This window comes from Dreissena polymorpha, chromosome 11 (genome assembly GCF_020536995.1).
Source record: "Dreissena polymorpha isolate Duluth1 chromosome 11, UMN_Dpol_1.0, whole genome shotgun sequence".
Lineage (NCBI taxonomy): Eukaryota > Metazoa > Mollusca > Bivalvia > Myida > Dreissenidae > Dreissena > Dreissena polymorpha.
This window is the reverse complement of record NC_068365.1, coordinates 47319211-47339378: the sequence shown is the minus strand read 5'-3', so window position 1 is coordinate 47339378 and position 20168 is coordinate 47319211. Positions and strand designations below refer to the sequence as shown.

General features: G+C 36.2%; 1 protein-coding gene across 7 annotated transcripts in view; it reads right to left on the bottom strand.

Moving 5' to 3' along the window:
• The window catches only part of LOC127851849 (bcl-2 homologous antagonist/killer-like), a 236465-nt gene extending 227519 nt beyond the window's left edge, over nt 1–8946 (bottom strand). For 5 of the 7 annotated variants that reach the window (XR_008035983.1, XR_008035982.1, XR_008035985.1 and 2 more), the window contains exons 1-3: nt 8647–8940; nt 8181–8230; nt 7335–7504 (exon numbers count right to left, since the gene is read on the bottom strand). Coding sequence is in view for 3 of the 7 variants with exons in the window: in XM_052385801.1 (XP_052241761.1) it covers nt 7335–7504; nt 8181–8216 (206 nt within the window). In the remaining 4 variants the exon portion in view is untranslated. Of the gene's footprint in view, nt 1–7334; nt 7505–8180; nt 8231–8646 lie in introns of all 7 variants that reach the window. The other 2 variants (XM_052385803.1, XM_052385802.1) reach the window with 2 other exon arrangements.
• Between the last annotated feature and the right edge of the window lie 11222 nt (nt 8947–20168).

Sequence of the window (20168 nt, the reverse complement as noted above, 5' to 3'; positions counted from 1 at the left end):
GGTAATAACATGTTAGATAATGACACTAACTGCTTTATATTTAAAAATGTCCAGGTATTTATCAAGACAACAAAGTGTTTTTCATAATGTTGTTGTAGCGCATAGTTTTATTTGTTCTTCTTGGACAGGACTTCACTATCTTAAGGTTGTACTTTATGTAAAAGAGTTATATTTCTAATTCTTTACAAATAATAATTTTCTTTATTTTTTTTACTTGTGCCCTTTTTTTTGTTTTCTTATGACAAATGTACTTTTGACCATGTAATATAGAGCTTTAAAAAATCACGCTATCGTCACGAACATGTTATGTTAATAATAAAACAGGGAAAGACCACTTATAAGGTTGTTAGAACTTTAGGTCCTACCCTTTTTTTCAAAATAGTTGTATTCCTATGTATATTTTGTAGTTTTGTGATTATTTTGGAAATAAAATATGTTTAAACGAAAGGACCCATAGATATGCCAAGAAAATGCCACTCTGGATCAGCAGACGATTTATTTCATAAATCAATCTCTGGGTTAATGGTCGCCATCTTTCGAACTACTTTCAAAAGTACAACAACAACAATAACAGTAGAAGACAATTTTAATTGCGAAAAGTTGAAAAATTGAGTACATGTGTCACGGTTGTTGAGTGATATAGTGTTATTTTCAACTGTGTATGAAGCATGTGAACTGGTAGTTGAATAACCGAATTGTTGGTGGAAATGGAATTTAGAAATATATCTAATAATTCATCATCGTGTAGAATAATCATCACTCATCAGCATCATTTCTGTGGAACATTGCACTATTAAAAAAACAAGTGTTTCATAGATATGGTGCTTTTGACATAGTTCACTAACCATCAAGACTGAAATGATTCATGCACACAGGTAAAGTTAATAATTGAATTTGTGCAGAATGTTTATTTTTTACAAATTATTATTTAATTTGACTAGTTCTGGCTACCATAACTTTAAATGTCGCTTTTTATGATTTTTGACTGGCGCGACTTTACAGGTCTGTCAATACTATATAAACTGTACGCTGAAGTTTCTTTAGCTATAATTTGACCAATTTATTTTAGATTGATTGCACTGAAACTCAAAGTCTAAAGCTTAGTAAGACACTTAAGCCAGTTTTCTGAGAAGAAACAATACTTGTTCAGAGTATAGCAGGCTCATGCGGCCTCTGCCCTGGTTTATTTATTTGGCCTCGGCCTTTAACCTGGGTCGCTTTGATTTCAGGTGTTTAGCCCCCATATCAACAAGGCTCTCGACCCTATATGTAGTTATTTATATTGTTTAAAGATTTTGAGAACCCTCACTCGGTGCCAGTGGGGATAAAACAGGGACCTTGTTATAGCTAGATGAATGCATCAAATATGCCAGCAACACTTTATAATCAATAACTTTATAATTGATGATTCTGTTCTTTTAACTACATTACTAATTTACCAAAACAATGTGAAACACATTTTTATGCCCCCAAAGGAGGGCATATAGTGATCGCACTGTCCGTCTGTCTATCCGTCACACTTTGCATTTAGGTTTCAAAAAAATGCTCATAACTTCTATGTAGCTTCAGATGTAACATTCATATTTGGTATGCATGTGTATATGGACAAGGCCTTCCCATACACACACAAATTTTGACCCCTTTGACCTTGAACTTAGGGTCGGCTTTTAGGTTTTGAAAAATGCTCATAACTTCTATTAAAGCGTTTATCGGGGGCGTATGTCATCCTACGGAGACAGCTCTTGTTTTTGCTACTGTCCTCTGCACAAACCATGATATATCTGCATATATGCATCCAACCAAATCAGTAAAACTATTTGTCACTAAATTACAGTAAACTTATTGCATGTTAACTTTTCAACAATATATATATATACATGTATATATAATTATATATAACAGATCTTGAAAAACACTCACATCAAACTTCAAATTGTTTTAGTAAATTATAGGCTTTAATTGGTATTGTGACATTGACACCACTCATGCATGCGACTATACAATTATACAACTATGGAGCACATTATTTATGAGAAATTCCAATACATCAACATATCGTCTCAGATTTAAGGCAGATAATCTAGTGCTTTTTTGCTGCCATTTTTACTATTACATATTTTTTCATTTTATGTTATGATGCATTGATCTTGTTTCTTAACCAAGCAATCATGTTAAACTTTTGAAGAAAGATGTTGTCTAATAAATATAGGAAATATAATCACTACAAAGTGAACAAAATTCAGTTGCATACTGTGACCAACAAAGATTTGCCAAAGAGCAATTCAGATCATGATTTAAATTAAATACAAGTAATATGAAAGTCTGCCTATTAGATCCCAGTTAAGACTTATTTGTCAAATCTGCACATTAATTTTCCCTTAGCCATGTAGAATTGGGGACTAAATACCATCAAGTCATGTAAAAAGGAGCAGGGTATAGCACGCTGCTATTGATCTCTTGAGCGTTCACATGAATTTTACGGGTAATTTTCATACAACAAATGATATTTTGTAGTGTAATGATAAAGCATTATGAGCACAAATTATATCTCTTACTAGTGGTGCAAAAATCATTTAAGTGTCACATTTCAAAAGAAAATTTATATAAGAAGGTATTATTAATTGTTAAAACGTTATAAAAGGTTATTTCAATTCACTAAAGCATTTAATTACAAGAACAAGTGCATTTTATGTCCATTACAATACATGTAACAGTATTGGCATTGTATTTATCTGCATTTGATGTGCATTTAATACACTTAAAAATGCAGACAAGACACACTTCTAACAGAAACAAATGTATTTTTTTCTGCATTTTTCTAGCATTAATACTCTTCAAGTGTATTTTTTATCATCCCAAATACACTTTACCAGGAAAAAGGTATGTTAAAATGCATTTTTAGTTTGTTTTAAGTATATTTTCAAATGCATTAAGACACTCTTTTCTTTTGCAAAAAATGTTGAACAAAAACTTGAAAATATTTAATATACTAAAGTGTAGTAATAATTAAAGTTTTGTATGAGCATCAAAAACAGTGTCAAATTCATACCAGTGCCTATTTAGTAGCAGTAAGCCTTATATGGTCTACTTGTGGTAGAAATAATGCATTTTGTATAATACAACATACATAGATTAAAAAATATAGCTGCCCATACAGTTCAATACAATGTTCAATTAACTACACTATGCAAAGTTGAAATATGACATCAAGCTTGGAATAATCTTTTCAATAATGAATAATGTGCTGTTTTAATTTATAAGTGAAATAGACACTTGCATATAAAAACTGATTTTAAATCAAAACTAAATGTTTAATTTGATTTTTAGCTCCACTGGCCAAAGGTCCTGTGTCCATCGTGCATCCATGCATAAACTTTTCCTTTAAACATCTTCTCCTAAACTACTGGTCCAATTCTGATGAAATTTCTTAGGAATGTTCCTGGGGTGTACCTCTTTCAAATTTGTTCAAATTATGCCCCTGGGGTCAAATTTGACTCTGCCCTGGGGGTCACAAAATTGAAAATTTGCTTAAATACAATGTAAGGCCTATTTTGTGAAAACTTTCAAAATCTCCCGTCCATAACCATTGGGCCTAGGGCTATCAAATTTGGTATGTAGAGACATCTAATAGTCCTCTACCAAATTTGTTCAAATTATACCCCTGGGGTCAAATTTGACCCTGCCCAGGGGGTCACAAAATTGAACATATGCATATATAGGGTATATTTTGTGAAAACTTTACAAATCTTCTCGTCCATAACCATTGGCCTAGGGCTACCAAATTTGGTATGTAGTGGCATCTTATAGTCCTCTACCAAGTTTGTTCAAATTATGCCCCTGGGGTCAAGTTTGACCCTGCCCCGAGGGTCACAAAATTGAACATATGCTTATATAAGGCCTATTTTGTGAAAACTTCAAAAAATTTCTTGTCAATAACAATCCGGCCTAGGGCTATCAAATTTGGTATATAGTGACATTTAATAGTCCTCTACCAAATTTGTTCAAATTTAATCCCTAGGGTCAAATTTGACCCATTCCCCGGGGGTCACAAAATTGAACATATGCTTATATAATGCCTATTTTGTGATAACTTAAAAAAAAATCTTGTCCATAACCATTAGGCCTAGGGCTACACAATTTGGTATGTAGTGACATTGTATAGTCCTCTACTTAGTTTGTTCAAATTATGCCCCAGGGGTCAAATTTGACCCTGCCCCGGTGGCCACAAAATCAATTATATGCTTATATAGTGCCTTTTTTGTGAAAATTTTAAAACTCTTCTTGTCCTTAACCATAAGGCATAGGGCTACCAAATTTGGTATGTAGTGACATGTTATAGTTCTCTACCAAGTTTGTTCAAATTATGCCCCTTGGGTCAAATTTGACCCTGCCCGGGGTCACAAAACTGAACATACGCTTATATGGGGCCTATTTTGTGAAAACTTTAAAAATCTTGTTGTCCATAACCATTGGGCCTAGGGCTACCAAATTTGGTATGTAGTGACATCTAATAAACCTCTACCAAATTTGTTCAAATAATGCCTCTGGGGTCAAAATTGAATAAACGCTTTTAAAGCGCCTATTTTGGGTCAAATTTGATCCTGACCCGCATGTCACAAAATTGAACATTATATACGCTTATATCTTGCTTATTTTGTGAAAACTTTAAAAATATTCTTGTCCTTAACTCTAGGACCTAGGGCTACCACATTTTGTATGTAGTGAGATATAGTAGTCCTCTACAAAGTTTTCTCAAATTATGCCCCTGGGGTTAAATTTGACCCAGCCCAGAAGGTCACAAAAGTGTACATGTGCTTAAATAGGGCCTATATTTAAGTATTTGCACATGCAGAGAAATTTGTTTCAGCCTTTTTTTCAGCAGTGGAGTGATACAGGGCCATCATGGCCCTCTTGTTTAAATACTCAAAAAATGAAACCGTGTTCATGCTTGCATGAACACAGTTTATAAATGCTGTCAGAATTATAAAATATGCAATTACTATAAATACAAATGCCAGGGAAAAGTGCTTTTTGTACTAAAAAATTCGAATGAATATTACAATAATACATTCTGAATACTTTAGTATGTAATTAACAGTTTTTGTCTGAGAAAATCACTAAATTTTATATATTTATTCAAATTCACATAAATCATATTTCAAAAACACATCATTACTTCAAATCCTTTCACACAATACTGTAAAAAATGCACAGTTTCTGATTGTTATTGATTCTTTATTAATTTATACATGTACCATTTTTTAATCTTGATGCATCCTCAATTGTATAATGCACATCTTAATCTGTTTTAACAATTATAATATAAAGATTAAGGCTGACTCAGTAAAATAATAATCCATGATTTCTGCAGTACTTGCAGACAAAATAGGAATACTGCTGTGATATTATCTATCTATCTAATGGGATATTAATTTGGCTTCAATAGAAAAAAATCAAAGCATACACATGTATAAAATGTGTATGTATATATTAGTTAAACTTAAATTGATTGACCATCGATAAAAAGATATTATAATATATGTATGTATATATATATATCCTTGTAAAACTAAAAATTAAATATGTATGTTTCTATTACATCATTTAGGACTTTTATTTTCAGACAAAGTAGAGTGAAGCTTAAAACAGTATCCAATTGTAACAGTCAATTTTGGGAAAATCAACCTTATTATTATTTTCTGTGTTGGCCAATGTCATAATTGGTATAAAATGTATATTGAACTGGAAGTTTTCTTTATTTTAAATGATAACATTTGCTTGGTCAGCCATAATTGTCACAATCAAGTGGTCTTTTTACACTGTAGTTTTCTCACCGACTATGGGTTTGTTCTGAGAATGAGCCACACAAAGTATTATTGGGGAGATGAGTTGTCAATTTTATGTTTATCAGTCTTTCATAATCCAGTATCCTGTAAAAAGGGAATTTGTAACTAATAATCACACAATATACACAATTAAAATTGTATGCATTTAGATTTATTTAGTACAGCACATTAATCATTTTCCAAAAATATGTAGCAACATTACATTATATAATGCTGCAATACTAAAGTAATTTACTAATTAAAGGTCGCTGATGTGTAATGGATGTGGTGTCCACCTAATGATCTGGAGGTCACTGGTTTGATCCCCAGTGTGGGAGCATTCTTAAGAAATCTCCAAGAGACACCCAAGTACTGGTTCTAGGCCCAGGAAACGAACTCAAGAGCATTTCACATACATGTACGTAGTTAGTACTTTAAATTTAATCAAATTAAAAATGGGTTAAAACTAACAACTGAAACCCTTATTAATACATTTTATTTTGAATCAAGCAAATGTGCAAATTCATTAAAAATAATGAGTAAACTATAAAAATTCTACTTTAAAGTAATCATGATAATTTAGATCATTTTCAGAATATTTAATGATGATAATGATACAATTATATATTCCCTAAATGATAAAAATAAAACATGTAATGTTAATTTATGAAAAAAACGTTGTAATTTTATCAATATCATGGTAATTACAACTAGATACAGGCAATTAGATCAGAAACGTGCATTAATTATATTAACCCAGGACATTGCAAACAGCATAGACCCAGATGAGACGCCGCATAATGCGGCGTCTCATCTGGGTCTGCGCTGTTTGCTTAAAGAAATTTCTGTAAGAAATATTCTCAATATAGAAATAAATATACCAGACACCCCTACTTTTGGAAATAAATTGATCCAATTTAGAAGGATGGGAGAGTCCACTGGGCATAAATGGGTTAATGAACAACCCAGACATTAACGTTCTATACATGACCTGTCATAAAAGGTATGTTTTAGCCAGTACTACATTCGGCAATGATAGTCTGTATTGCATACATATTCCAACGTCTATTATCGATTCGCTTCCTCAAACTGAACAAATATTTAATGTTTACATCGCGAAACGTAATGCATTCAGTTTCACTTTCGGTTTGGTTGGTTTTGTAAACACCGTAATTTCATCTTAAAAATTGGATGATAGGGTGATTAAATAATACTGGAAAAGTAAATCACTTGGATAATAGGTCAAAATGCAACACAAATGAACGTTAATAGTGCTCTTAATATCAAAGTTTCGGTAAAAAGTTTGGCGCTAGTTCAACGCGCATGTATACAGCCTCATAACAATAGACTGACAACCTTTTGGGTAGTAAAGTAGTAATACAAGGCAATATGGCGACCGTTAGCCACGAGGCCTATCTTACGGAGGAATCCGAGATAGCCGATGTATCACGATTGAGAAAATGCCTGCTCACAGACCTGAGACACAGAGTGCAGGATGAAATAGCTCACCTATCTCTATAATGTACTGTTCTGGTTAACTCTTGAAAGGTTCCTCTAGGTGTACTGGGAGTCAGTCTCGACTCATCTCTCTCTACGTCTATGCGAATACGTTCCTGCACACAGCTGACAAACACATCATGAGTCTGGGACAGAACATGCTCCTCTGTGTTGCGTCTCACCTAATAAACAGTAAAATACAGGGATAAAAGCAAAGGTCTTCCAAGTTTTTGGTTCATGGCATACATAGTCTGAGTGGTTTATTGCCTTCAGTGTTGAGTATTTGCAATTTCTATACATGTAGTTATGCTTCAATTTAATTTTCTACTTCTCCATTGCCGTCAAACTTGGACGCTCTCATTTTCTCTAAGTGGTTTGTAATTCTGGCTAACTTAAAATGTCCCCTTTTCAGTTTCTGACATTGAGCAACATAAAATCATTGGTGAACCCCTACAACAAGTCCATCAGACAGTTGATCAACAGTCACCTAAAAACTGCACCCTTGCTTTCAAATGCAGAACATCCTAAAACAGCCAACATTATTAAATAGATGAATAATGCCAAAGATTTCTGTCAAGGCACTTCTTTCTTCCAGGGTGATTTCTTGACCACTGTTGTTCTTGTCATTTAAGGATTTGTTCAGTCTCCATAGCTTGGTGGTGTCTACATGTCCACTTATTAGGTAGATTTTACAAAGAGCCATGTTGTGACAGCCATGAATATGAACTTCATAAAATAACTTGTGTAAAGGTTCTTAAAAATAAGAGTATCGTGAAAATGCTTAGAAGTGTCGTTCACATTCAACCAATATTTAACACACACATATTAATGACAAGAAAAGAATAATTTAAAAGATACCTGATTGTTATATGGATAGTCACCAGTGCCCTCCATATTACAGCAAACTACTGAAAAAACAACAAAAAATTTCAAACAAAGTAATATCACAAATAATACCAAACCTGAGCTTTCTGAAATTCTAGTCCAAAAGAATAATGGGCAATAATTCAGAGATTGAATAAGTTGACTAACCACTTTTTCGCGATTAAAATCTTAAATGAAGAAATTTTAATGTTGGAAATCCAAGCTTACATTTTTTAAAATGTCTTTTACTTTTTAAAAAGATATTTTACATTTAAAACATACCTAAACTGCTCAATATAAGACAGTATTTACGCATTCCATAAGTTATATTCCATTTTGAAGTGGTTTGTGCGAACAAACTTAGGTACGAAATTGTTAGATAGATTTTTCATGTTCAGAAATAACACATCTGAGTGTTCATTTTTAAAAATAACGATTATGTTTCATATGAAATACAAACCTTCAATTGGATATTTAAGGTCTAGTGGTCTCCAATCGTTTAATTACTTCATCAAGAGTTAACTCGTATTATCGTGCTTTTCCCACTGTCCGCTTCTGGCTTGATTTTCTGATTTAGCGTCTTGCCAATAACAGTTGAACCACACAACGGTACAATAATAACAAACTTCTAGTATGGCTACATACTAAATTAACTGAAAAATACGCTTGCACTGTAACACTTACCAATTTATTTATTTATTTACTCACAGAGTTTTTCTTCTATGTGATTAGGTCATTGTGATTGTGAAGTCAGCAAAGGTTACACAATACTAAAACCGGGTGTGCAGACACACTCATCACGTTATCAGTGTTCGACAATTATAACAAACAACGATGACAGGTACATTAGTAATTTTGAATTGGTTGCAGCGTTCTTCTCTCCAGTTTTTTTCCCGGAACACAAAAATACACATCATGTTTGAGCCAATGTTCTGATGAGAATTTGAAAATTTATGAGACGTGTACCTTTGGCCATTAAAAAGAGGGTTCTACTTAGCTTAAGTGTCGCCTACTTGCAACATAGACAAATGTGGGTATAACCTTTAAATTTAATAACACATTCATAACGTGTGCATGAAAATTTCGTTATTTTTTCACAATGATGCTTCATTTCTATTATCGAACTAGAACATGTATACTTTCAAACTTGAGAAGAGTGAATGTTTGTGTATGTGTGTGTGTGATTTGATGTTTATTGTGTCATACATACATACCTACAGACAGAAAGACAGACAGACGGACGTACGGACAGACAGACAGACAAGACAGGAGTAACTCCAGAGGTTTGCTAAGGCAGGTGACAATAATACTTGCAAATGTTCGTAGCAGTGCATAATATATGCATAACTGGAAGTGTTTTCCAAAGCCTGTTAAATCTAAATGTCATCAACCTGGAGAATTGGTCCTGCGCTCTGTGTTCATCTGGTTTTAGTTGCAAAAGAGCACCTTCCACATCTTCCTTCTGAAGTTTCTTTTGATTTTTGCAGAGACAGTTTGCACTTTGTCACATTCTGAGAGATGCCACAGTTCCGTTGGACAGTGATCAAGAGGCAGGCCTTGGATAGTAATTGGTAGGGTGCATATTTGCTTAGATCGGTTTTCATCAGGATTTGGATCAGCAACATATCTAAGTCGATTTAAGTTGTCAACCATCAATATTAGATGACATTGTCTTAGGTTGACAAGCTGTTTGACATCTCCACTTATGGTAGAGTACTGCAGCTCATGTTGTTTAAAATATGTATTGTAATAGCACAAGTCCAAACTTGCATTTTTCTTTAAGTGTTTTCTGCTGTTTTTATTTGTGAGCTAATGTAGAGGCAATTTCGCATGTCAGTCTGCGTTAAGTACGCTAGCAACCGCAACCACTGCCTGTATGGATAACTGCAGTAAAATTAAGCAGACGACGAATGCTAGGAGCGTCTGCTATAACCGCCACATCTGCCTGTTTATAGTTCCCACTGGTACACTACATAATGTGTATGAATTCAAAAGTATTAAACAGCTTGTAAGACAACGTTGGCCAGGCTAGTGTTTATCATTGAAATCTGTACATATTTGCTGCTTTCAGGGCAAACGGGGCTTAATGCATGTCAAATAAGATTAGCCTGTGCACACCGATTAGGCTGTGCAACACTTTCTGATTTTGTGGTGTGTTTCGTTTACAGAGAGTTTTTGGTACTGGGGTGACAATTACCGGTAATGCATAAGCATTAAGCCATGTTTTCCTAAAATGAAGCTTAAATTATCTTTTTTTATTAATGATTTGGAAAAAACAACACATCTCGACTTGTGCTTTAAGACACACTCTTTATAAATATGAATGGGTTGTGGTCATTTCAAACTTGCGATATAAAAGGCTATAACATAATTTTGAAAACCGAGTTGCGTCTAAGATTATACAACAGCGAACAAATTCAGTGCCTTAAGCGCTTTGATTAAGCTTGTAGTTGTCCCAAAGGCCGATGTTATGTCAAACACTGAACTAATACTTGTTCAGTCTACTAGCAGGTCATTTGTATTGCTCTTTTGGAAAACACCAGCAAAGTTAATGTTATGCAGATGGAGTAATATGTCATAAATATTGTAAAGTTTCTCAAGTTTTTGCTGATAAAATTGTACTGGGTTTTATGCCTCCTTACTGTGTTCTTATTTATGAAACTTTCCAAAAGAATTTGCTTTGTTATTGGAGTCTCCGGATACCATTCTTGAGTGATATTAAAACAGTTGATGGTTAAAGGCTTAACTTGATCTCTTTGAAAACATGAAATGCAGTCACCGTTTGATTCCTCAACGTCTTCAATATTGCAAATGAGAGATTCTCCACACCATACATTTGATAGTTGTAAACACTTTGTCTCTTTTTCATCAGTGAGTTGAAATCGAGAAAGAGTGTCATCTTCACAAATAAATTTTTGCAATGTCGCACTATCGCAGAAGTATAGCAGGGGCGTATTTAGGTGGGGGGCTAGGGGGCTACAGCCCCCCCAGCTGGCTGGCTAGACACGATTTTTAATAAAAATGAGACCCTTACAGATTCAATCCACTTGTGTATTTCCTGTCATATGTCCCTAATTTAGCCATAAACAGCTGTCGATTTGTGTGATTTGCCCCCAGGCATGTGTACAGACGATCTAACCTTCGTCAGCTAAACGCTTCATTGACTGTAAGTAATAAACTGGGCTATTTGATTGGCTGAAGAAGATACATTCAACTAATGAAATTCATCCATACATTTAAGCTATAGATAAATGTTTACAAATGGCTGCCGCATGAGACTTGTGAAAAACAATATTTCAATTTGTAGCAATTAAAGAGTTTAGACGAACGCAATGGACAATCATAATTATTTTTTCGGTAATATCTTTGATGAATTTAATTGGTATTAGCTCTTTAGAGTGATAATCCTTTTGAGTAACAAGTTATTGCCAGTGAAATTCAACTGCACACTTAATGAATGGCATTTTATTTTTTTTTTACAAATCGGGATAACTGCTTTGATGTACATCCATACTTTTTAAAATTAAAAAGACTCAAAAATGAAGAATTACTTTGCTATATGAAACTAAATCATTTTCTTAAAGCGTGACAACATCGAGGCAGCAACACCCGAATTAAACTACACAGAAACCTAACGACTCCCTTTGTTAACACTTTTGTGAACGAAATGGACACCCGATTCAGTGATTTGCAGACTAAGGCAGCCATGTGATTGAAGTTTATACCTGAACAAATGTGCGCCTCTCCTGTCAGTGCTAGTGACCTTGAATGGTTCATTGATGATCTCCCGTCCCCTCAGTCCCTCCCTGCTGTTGCACTTTATATGGCAGGCTAGGTGGAAAGGTGTACCCAACCCACCTACTACCCTTCAGGGCTCTGTTGCACATTGTTATTCCCAGCTGTACCCCACCATTTACACTGTTTTGTCCTTATCATGTGTGTTCCCTGTTACATCATGCGAGTGTGAAAGGAGTATCAGTGCCCAAGGACTTGTTAAGACAAAACTAAGATCATCAATGGGTCAGAACAGGTTATCCGCTGTGTGCCTGCTTTCCATTCATAGGGACATGGACATAAACATTTTAATGTTGTACCTAAGTTGACCTAGTAGGATATCCAGCATGGTTAAATAGGAGGTCCATCCATCTTACTCTGTTAAAAAAGTTATGGATAAAGATAATGTCTCCCACCACTTAAGTGGTTTGAGAGACATTTGATTTACCCATGTGTGTCTGTCTGTCCGTGTGTCTGTCACACTTGATGTGTGAACTCAAGTTCTTATTTGTTTTACATGCACTTTTATCATGCAAAATGCTGATTAGATAGCAGGAAATCGCATTATTTCAAGGTGCCAATTCAAAAAAAAAATTGTCGACCGAAGGGGACACCCCTCCCGCACCCTCCCCTGTTCAGCCCCCCCTCTAAAAAAATTCTGGATACGCCTCTGTATAGTTTCTCGATTAATATGCTATGCCTTCTCATTGTATGGTAGAAAGCACGGGAACATTAGTCTTTATCATTGACAAGCTGCATGGCGGTTTGAGTCACACACAGCAACTTGTATTGACATGTTCACTGAGGAATTTGTGATGTCAAAACATACAACATGTACTACTGTATCTGGATAGTATAGTTCAAGAAAATTAAATCATCATCGATTTGAGAAGGCAAATGTTTCTGTCCAGTGAATCAAGTCACTAGAGATTCAGTCTCGGCTGTATTAAATCTATAAAGTTTTTCCTTAATTTGTCCTTTCGGCGTTGCAATCCACTTCTTACAAAATATCTTCCAATACCAGAAGTGACTGGAATTTCGCAAATTTTAAACTGAGAAGAATTTAAATATTAATATCGAATAGAAAGCTTGAACATCTTGAAAAGTGGTATTCAAACCAACAAATTTTGATCCATTCTTTTTTGTAAACAGTTTTCTGTGCTCAGCTATTAAGGTATCTTTAATGCTTTCATCAATGTCAACAGTATAAAATAATGGTGATGACTCGTGAATGTTAGTCTTGGCTATAAGTCTGTATAATTCCAGAGAGGACGATACACAATCTTCTTCACCCAATAGCTCGGTTTCGACAATCTTTGCAATATCAACACATGCTTGTGAACTGTTTGTATGTTGAAAGTGTAATTCAAAACATAACGAACTGGTATAACCTCGTTAGTCGTTACCATCTAAATCTATAATTCCACCAGGATATTTCTGTAAAGTTCTTCTTAAATTGAACTTTTTCAGTTTCAGATCGCGATCAGTCTTCTTTAGATACAAATAGAAATCTTCAAGACAAATAGTATATTTTCCTTTTCTGTTCGAGAAACTTTGAATAACTTTGAAAACTTCATACTATTCCAGGCCTTTCATTCTGAAAGAAAAACAAAGAAAATCAGTAAAAACATGCAACGTGCAAAATATTAAAACATGCTGCCGGATTAATATTTTTCGAAATATTTTTGCGATAATCTTTTTTTCTTTCAGACCCGCCGAATATCGGCCCTTTCCCCTAGACGTCGGCCCTTCCTCTAGACGTAATTTTCCCCAAAACAATGAAATCTAAAAAAAAACTTTTTTTGAAGCTTTTAATTATATTAGTTATCCTGATCCAGTGTAGAAAAAAGAAAAATGATGAATAATTAAATTACCTGTTGCCATGAATTGGTTTTAAAACAGTAAAATATATTAAATTGATTATTTAAAACTCCATATTTTCCCCCAAAATCCGGCGTTTCGCGCGATTTTTTCTCCTCAAAAAGGCCAGGCTCTTTCCCCAAAATCCTATTTAAAACCATGAAAAAAAAGATCTTGCAAAACAAGCCTACTCTGCTTTTGAATACTAGTATGACACAACATGCTCACATAGGCTTGCGATCACACTCATACACACACGCCTGAATTAACGCGCTTGCTACAACTACTACAAAATAAAAGCAAACACTTAATTACTATATATACGTAACCTTATAAAAACAGGTGTTGTTTATCAAGGTCTCACTAGTAATTCAGGAGATACGTGTACTTGTTTCACTGGCATTTAGCAAAAAATGCATATTTAGTATTCAGTGCAATTATATTCATGTGGTTGACTTCAATTCATAAATATTCATGTATTATATTGAGTCAATTTGAATATGTGTTGGGTTTTTAATTAATGTTAAGCAACCCACTACATATGACTGTATACCAACCCATTACCTCATATGCTGAATGTAAAATGAAGATAAGACAAACTTGTTAAATATACAGAAACAAACAGTTGTTACACTAAATGATGCATCTTGTTGTATTCTATTTACATACAAAGATCATTCAATCTATTTTAAGTTAATAAGATTGCTGAGACCCAGTTATAAATGAGCAAATCTGCAATCATCGTAAAAGAAATGGGTTAAACAAAAACACATCATATCGATGCCTGGAAGCAAAACTATGCCTAAATTTTACAGGAGTTCAGTATAGTTTGTGCAGTAATTGATCTGCATGACTGTCACTCAAATTTTACAATTATAAATAAATAACTTACCTTCTGTTTTTAGATGTCTGTAGAAATGTTTGTTGTTGAAAAAATTTAAACTATTAATTGCCTCGCAATGTTTATTATGCACAAGATATTAAATCTCGATTTCCAACAATTTTTGCATGTGCTTCTAGGATTGTGTTGTGTACATAAAACACTGTGTACACGCAGAAAGTACCTCAGAAGTAAAGTTTGGGCATACCAGCCAACTTTTATGGCCCCTAAATTACCCTTATCATCCTGAGATGCTGACCGCAGCACACATAGTGCCATTATCGGTAACTGTACATATGGTTGGCACTGACCAGCCTGAATGAGCGCTTTTCGTGGCACGATTCTCTGGAATGTAAAGTAAGTATTCTATATAAACATATGTTGGACACATTTCTTAACCAAGCATGATAGCGCAGTTGGTTTAAGCGATGTATACTGTCATTTCAATCGTATTTCTACTATGTCATGCCCACTTCTTGTTGTTTTTCGAACTGTTTTTATTTGTTGCCAACACATTTCTTAACGTGACATTTATTACAAAATATAATAACAATTTGAGTAGAAATCCAGGGTTCCCGATGTCGATCGCCATTGTCACAAATGACGTTTTTCCGCCTTTCAGCGTTGAATAGTCGAATTGTTAAGACATATTTAAAGTTTGTGTTTGTTTTCTTTTTTGTATTTTGATAACTGTTGCAGCGTGAATAAAGTTTCGAACTTAATTGATAATTAAGGTATTGGATAACAAAGATATAAAAACAAAAAGTAGGCGGATAATGTATACATGTGTGTATGTGTATGAATGAAATGTTTTGGATGTAGATACCGGTAAGTAAGATAACATTAATTTTGTTAATATGTATTTGATGATTATTATATCTTTTTGAAGTATGTCATGTTTGATGCAGACAGAAGACGGTCCAGATAATTTACTTGTTGTTATGATACTATAAAACTGAAATGGACCTTGATTGAAATGATCAGGTTGCTTGTCACTGCATGTATGATATTCCTGAAATCTTTCTAGACATTAGTTTTTTTGGGCATATTTCTTCTATATGTATGTTCTTGGCCAAAGGAAGAATACCAATAAACTATGAAACTCAAAGCATCTCTGTTATCCTATTTTATAGTTAGATTAATGTTTTTAAATAATATTGACTGCGTTTAAAGTAATTCCTTGATTGACATGTGAGTTTGTTTTTCAAGTGGCGACAACTATTTTGAAGCCAGCGGAGCTATAATGATAATTTGTTCCTTCCCATAGAACAGTAATTCAAATGAACAATATTTAAATTGCGCGAGGCCTAATGCAAATATCAATATTAAATCAGTCTGAGAATTAAATATAGTATTTTTAATACAGATACATTACCCTGCAATTATTGCACTTTTCAATAAAGCATGAACTGTAGTCTACTGAAGTATGTATACGACGTCAACAGATAACAGTGCGGTGGCATATTCAGTGTTTTATCATACTATTTGTCACACTTCAGCATATTTACTTATAAACTAAAAGCAAATAAATCGTTATTTGGCATGCGGTGGGTATGGTCTGACAATTCTGTCTGTATAGTCAAAAAATCTGGTCCGTATTATTCATTGTCCATATCGTCCGTAATTTCACGAAAACTTCCGTTAAGCAGACATGCGTCTTCAGTAAAAATTGAAAACAAATATTTATGCGATTTCACTGGCATCCTCGAACCCCGCCCTTGGCGATCCCAAGCCCGCGCTATAAAAGGAGGAGGGTTGGGCGTAGGGCTAGCTACCCTACCCTGTTGAAACATTATTGCTACAGAAACAGAATTGCAACAGACATCACGGACCTTAAAGAAGGCGAACCTCCAGCTTGAGGACGTATGACGCCGGACGGTGAAAGCCAGTGTCAACTGGAAACCATCAGGCCAAAGACCATGATCTCCACCAGGACGACAACCACTATCGGTAAATTGTATGTCGAACCATGTACTAGTACTTAACCGGGAAGACAGCACAAGCGGCCGCAGAGATGAAGAAGTACAACCTCACGATTCTAGGGATCACAGAATCAAGCTGAACTGGCTCTGTACAGAAGTGACTGATTTCAATTGAGTTAGTTACTGTTGTTCTCGATGCATGAGCAGGAGAATGCAGCACATCCCAAGAGATTAGACCTGATGCTTTCCTAGTCGGAAAAGAGGGCGCTCATCTGATAGGAGGTGCACAAACCAGCGATTATGACGGCCTTTTTTCCTTACAAAGAAGAAGAGGATCGGCGTGGACATTATCCAGTGCTACGCCCCAACGAACGATAGTGAAGAGGACGAGAATGACAACTTTTACAATAGACTGTCAACCATCATAGACGACAAAACAAAGAAAAACAATGATTTTAATGGATGACTTCAACGCCAAGATCGGCAGCGACAACCGAAGATATAAGGAGATCACAGGGCAGCAATATTTAGGCGAGAGGAACGACAACGGGGAGATATTCGCCGACATGTTCTCCGCAAATAACCTTGTCAACCGAGGAAAGTGTTTTCAATCACAGAATGATACACAAGTCAATTTGGGTGTCACCAGACCTGTCAACGGAGAACCAGATCGACCACCGGTGCATCGTAAGGAAGTTTTGTCGCTCCTTTAAGGCTGTACGTGTCAAGCGAGGAGCAGACGTGGCTTCGGAACATCATCTCTTTGTCGTCCATTTGAAACTGAAGCTGAAGAGAAGAGTTTGATAGGGGGACCCATCCAACGCCAACGTTACAACACTGCTACCTTGAAAGACGCCTGGAAGCAAGATGAGTTCAAGATCGGTCACTCTCTGCAACAAGTTCCAGGTCCTAGAGGAGCTTATTGAAGAAGAGACGATAGAGCAGAAGTGGCAGAAAGTAAAAGTAGCAGTGACCTTAACATGCCAAGAAGTACTGGGCTCCAAGTTTTACACCCGCAAGGAATGGATATCAGCAAAGACGCTTCAAAAAGTTGAAAAGAAGGCAAGTGTCAACAGCAGCAAAACACGAGCCGCAAAATTGAAAGCACAAGAAGAAAACATCGAAGCAAAACAAAGCGTCAAGCGAAGAATTAGAATAGAACTAAAGGTATGTACTCCATCACCAAGAGATTAGCAGGATAGTTTACCAAGCCAGTAAGGTACAAAAAATGGAGGAGTAATCACAGATGACGAAGAACAGAAGAAGAGTTGGATTGAGCACTTCCAGGAGCTACGCAACAGAACAGCTCCTGTTAATCCACCGGAGATTGCACCAGCTACAAGCGATCTGCCAATCAAGTGCTGCGCTCCCACGAATGATGAGATCAACAGTGCCATCGAGCAATTTAAGAACGGCAAACCTGACAGCATACCCGCAGAAAAAGCTGACGTCAAGACCAGTGTAGAGCTACTTTACCCACTCTTCGGCAAGATAAGGGAAGACGAAATTCCAACGCTGTGGAATGAGGGATACCTTATCAAGCTCCTCAAGAAAGGCGACATCAGTTTCTGCCCAGAACTACCGAGGAATCACGCTGTTGTCCATCCTAGGAACGGTGTTACATCGCATCCTGCTGAACCGAATGATAGACGCAGTAGACCGCATTTCCGTGACCAACAAGCCGTCCTTTGAAAGGAGAGGTCGTGCACGGATCAGATCGCAACCCTGCGCATCATTCTGGAGAGGAATTCACCCTGTATGTCATATTTATCGACTACACAGTATGAAAAGGCGTTCGACATTGTTGACCGGGAGTCCCTCTGGAAACTTCTGAGACATTACAGAGCGCCAAGAAAGATTACCAACATCATTAACACTAAGTCTTATGAAGGGATGAACTGCAGAATCGTTCATGGTAGACAGCTCACCGACGCCTTCGAAGTGAGAATCGGAGTGAGGCAAGGCTTTCCTGTTCCTGATGACCATAGGCTGTGTTATGAAGATCTCGACGGATCAGAAGTGGAAAGGAATTCAGTGAACACTCTGGAAACAGTTGGAAGACCTCGACTTTGCGGATGACCTGGGTCTTCTCTCCCACACCCAACAAAAGCTAGACTGGGCCTCACTACCAACAGAAGGAAGAGCAAGGTGTTCAATATAAACGCATCCAACAACACGCCCCAACACAGTCAACGGCGATGCCCTAGAGGAGGTGGATAGCTTCACCTATCTCGCAGCATTCTGGACAGCCAAGGAGGAACGGATGCAGATGTCAAAAACCGCAACTGTAAAGCACGAGCAGCCTTCCATCAGCTGAAGATTATCTGAGGATTCAGGGCAATTGCATCACCACGAAAGAGCATCCTCAAGATCCGCTGACAAGACAAGATATCCAACGAAGAATTATGGATAAGAAAATAGCATCAGCCACTTGAAAAAGACATCACTCAGACGTTGGTGGTGGATAGGCCACACCCTTCGCAAGCCTGCATCCAATACGACAAGGCAATCTCCAACACGGAACCCCATCAGAAAATTAAAAGAAACACCTGGCGCCGTGACCTGGATGCTAATGCTAAGCAGATGGGCCAAACATGGGGCAGCTGGAGAGACTCGCCAAGAACCGAGACGCCTGTAGAAAGCTAGTTGGCGGCTTATGTCCCGGACGGGATCACGTGCGATGATGAGATATGATGACTGACATCATCGATATAAAAAATTGTTAAATTTTCTGCGTGATGCGAAAATGGGTTTTGTGCCATATGCAGCAATCCAGGCTACAGACCAGCCAAGTGCATCAGCGCAGCCTTGTCAAGATTTACCATGTTAACGTACGAGACCATGCAATATTTCGTGCCTATAGCAGACAAAATAGATCCTGACCAGACTGTGACATTTAGCAGGCTGGTCTTGAGCTTGAGCTGTGCTGGCCTTCGTATGGTGTAACACCAATGTTCGCATTTGAAATGCAGTGTGAATCACTGGCCGGCTCATACTTTGAACTATCCCTGCTTATCAACTTTCGGTCTATTATCACTCTGAAAAGAATCCTGATGCACGTGAGAACGTCTTATTTTAGTTAATAATAGCATTTTCGTCGTCAAGCAACATTCTGCATTCACGATCGATGCACCGTGTTGCAAATCTGCTTCATGCTATTTTAACATGTCTTGACTGAATTTCCTACTTTCAAAACTTGCTAAAGAGTACCGGTGTTTGAATTTTAAATGTTGTGTTCAGTTTATATTTGGGTCCAGAACATGTGCGCTAAAATTTATTAAAGTTTACTATAGTTATCGTCAACTGTTCAGTCGGCATTTTACTTTAACTATGAGTTTTCCTTGAAGGTATTAAAACTTGTGTTGCAATATATGTATGATGATCAAAAGTTTTAGAAAATTAAAGTCATTTTCTTCTTATTAATTGCCTTACACACTGTATATTTCAGATGGCTTAAACAAGTGTTTACTCAATAACTAAGGAACTGTACAGTTCAGGCTGCACAAACACATGATTGCAAATAAAATCAACAACAAACACCACAAA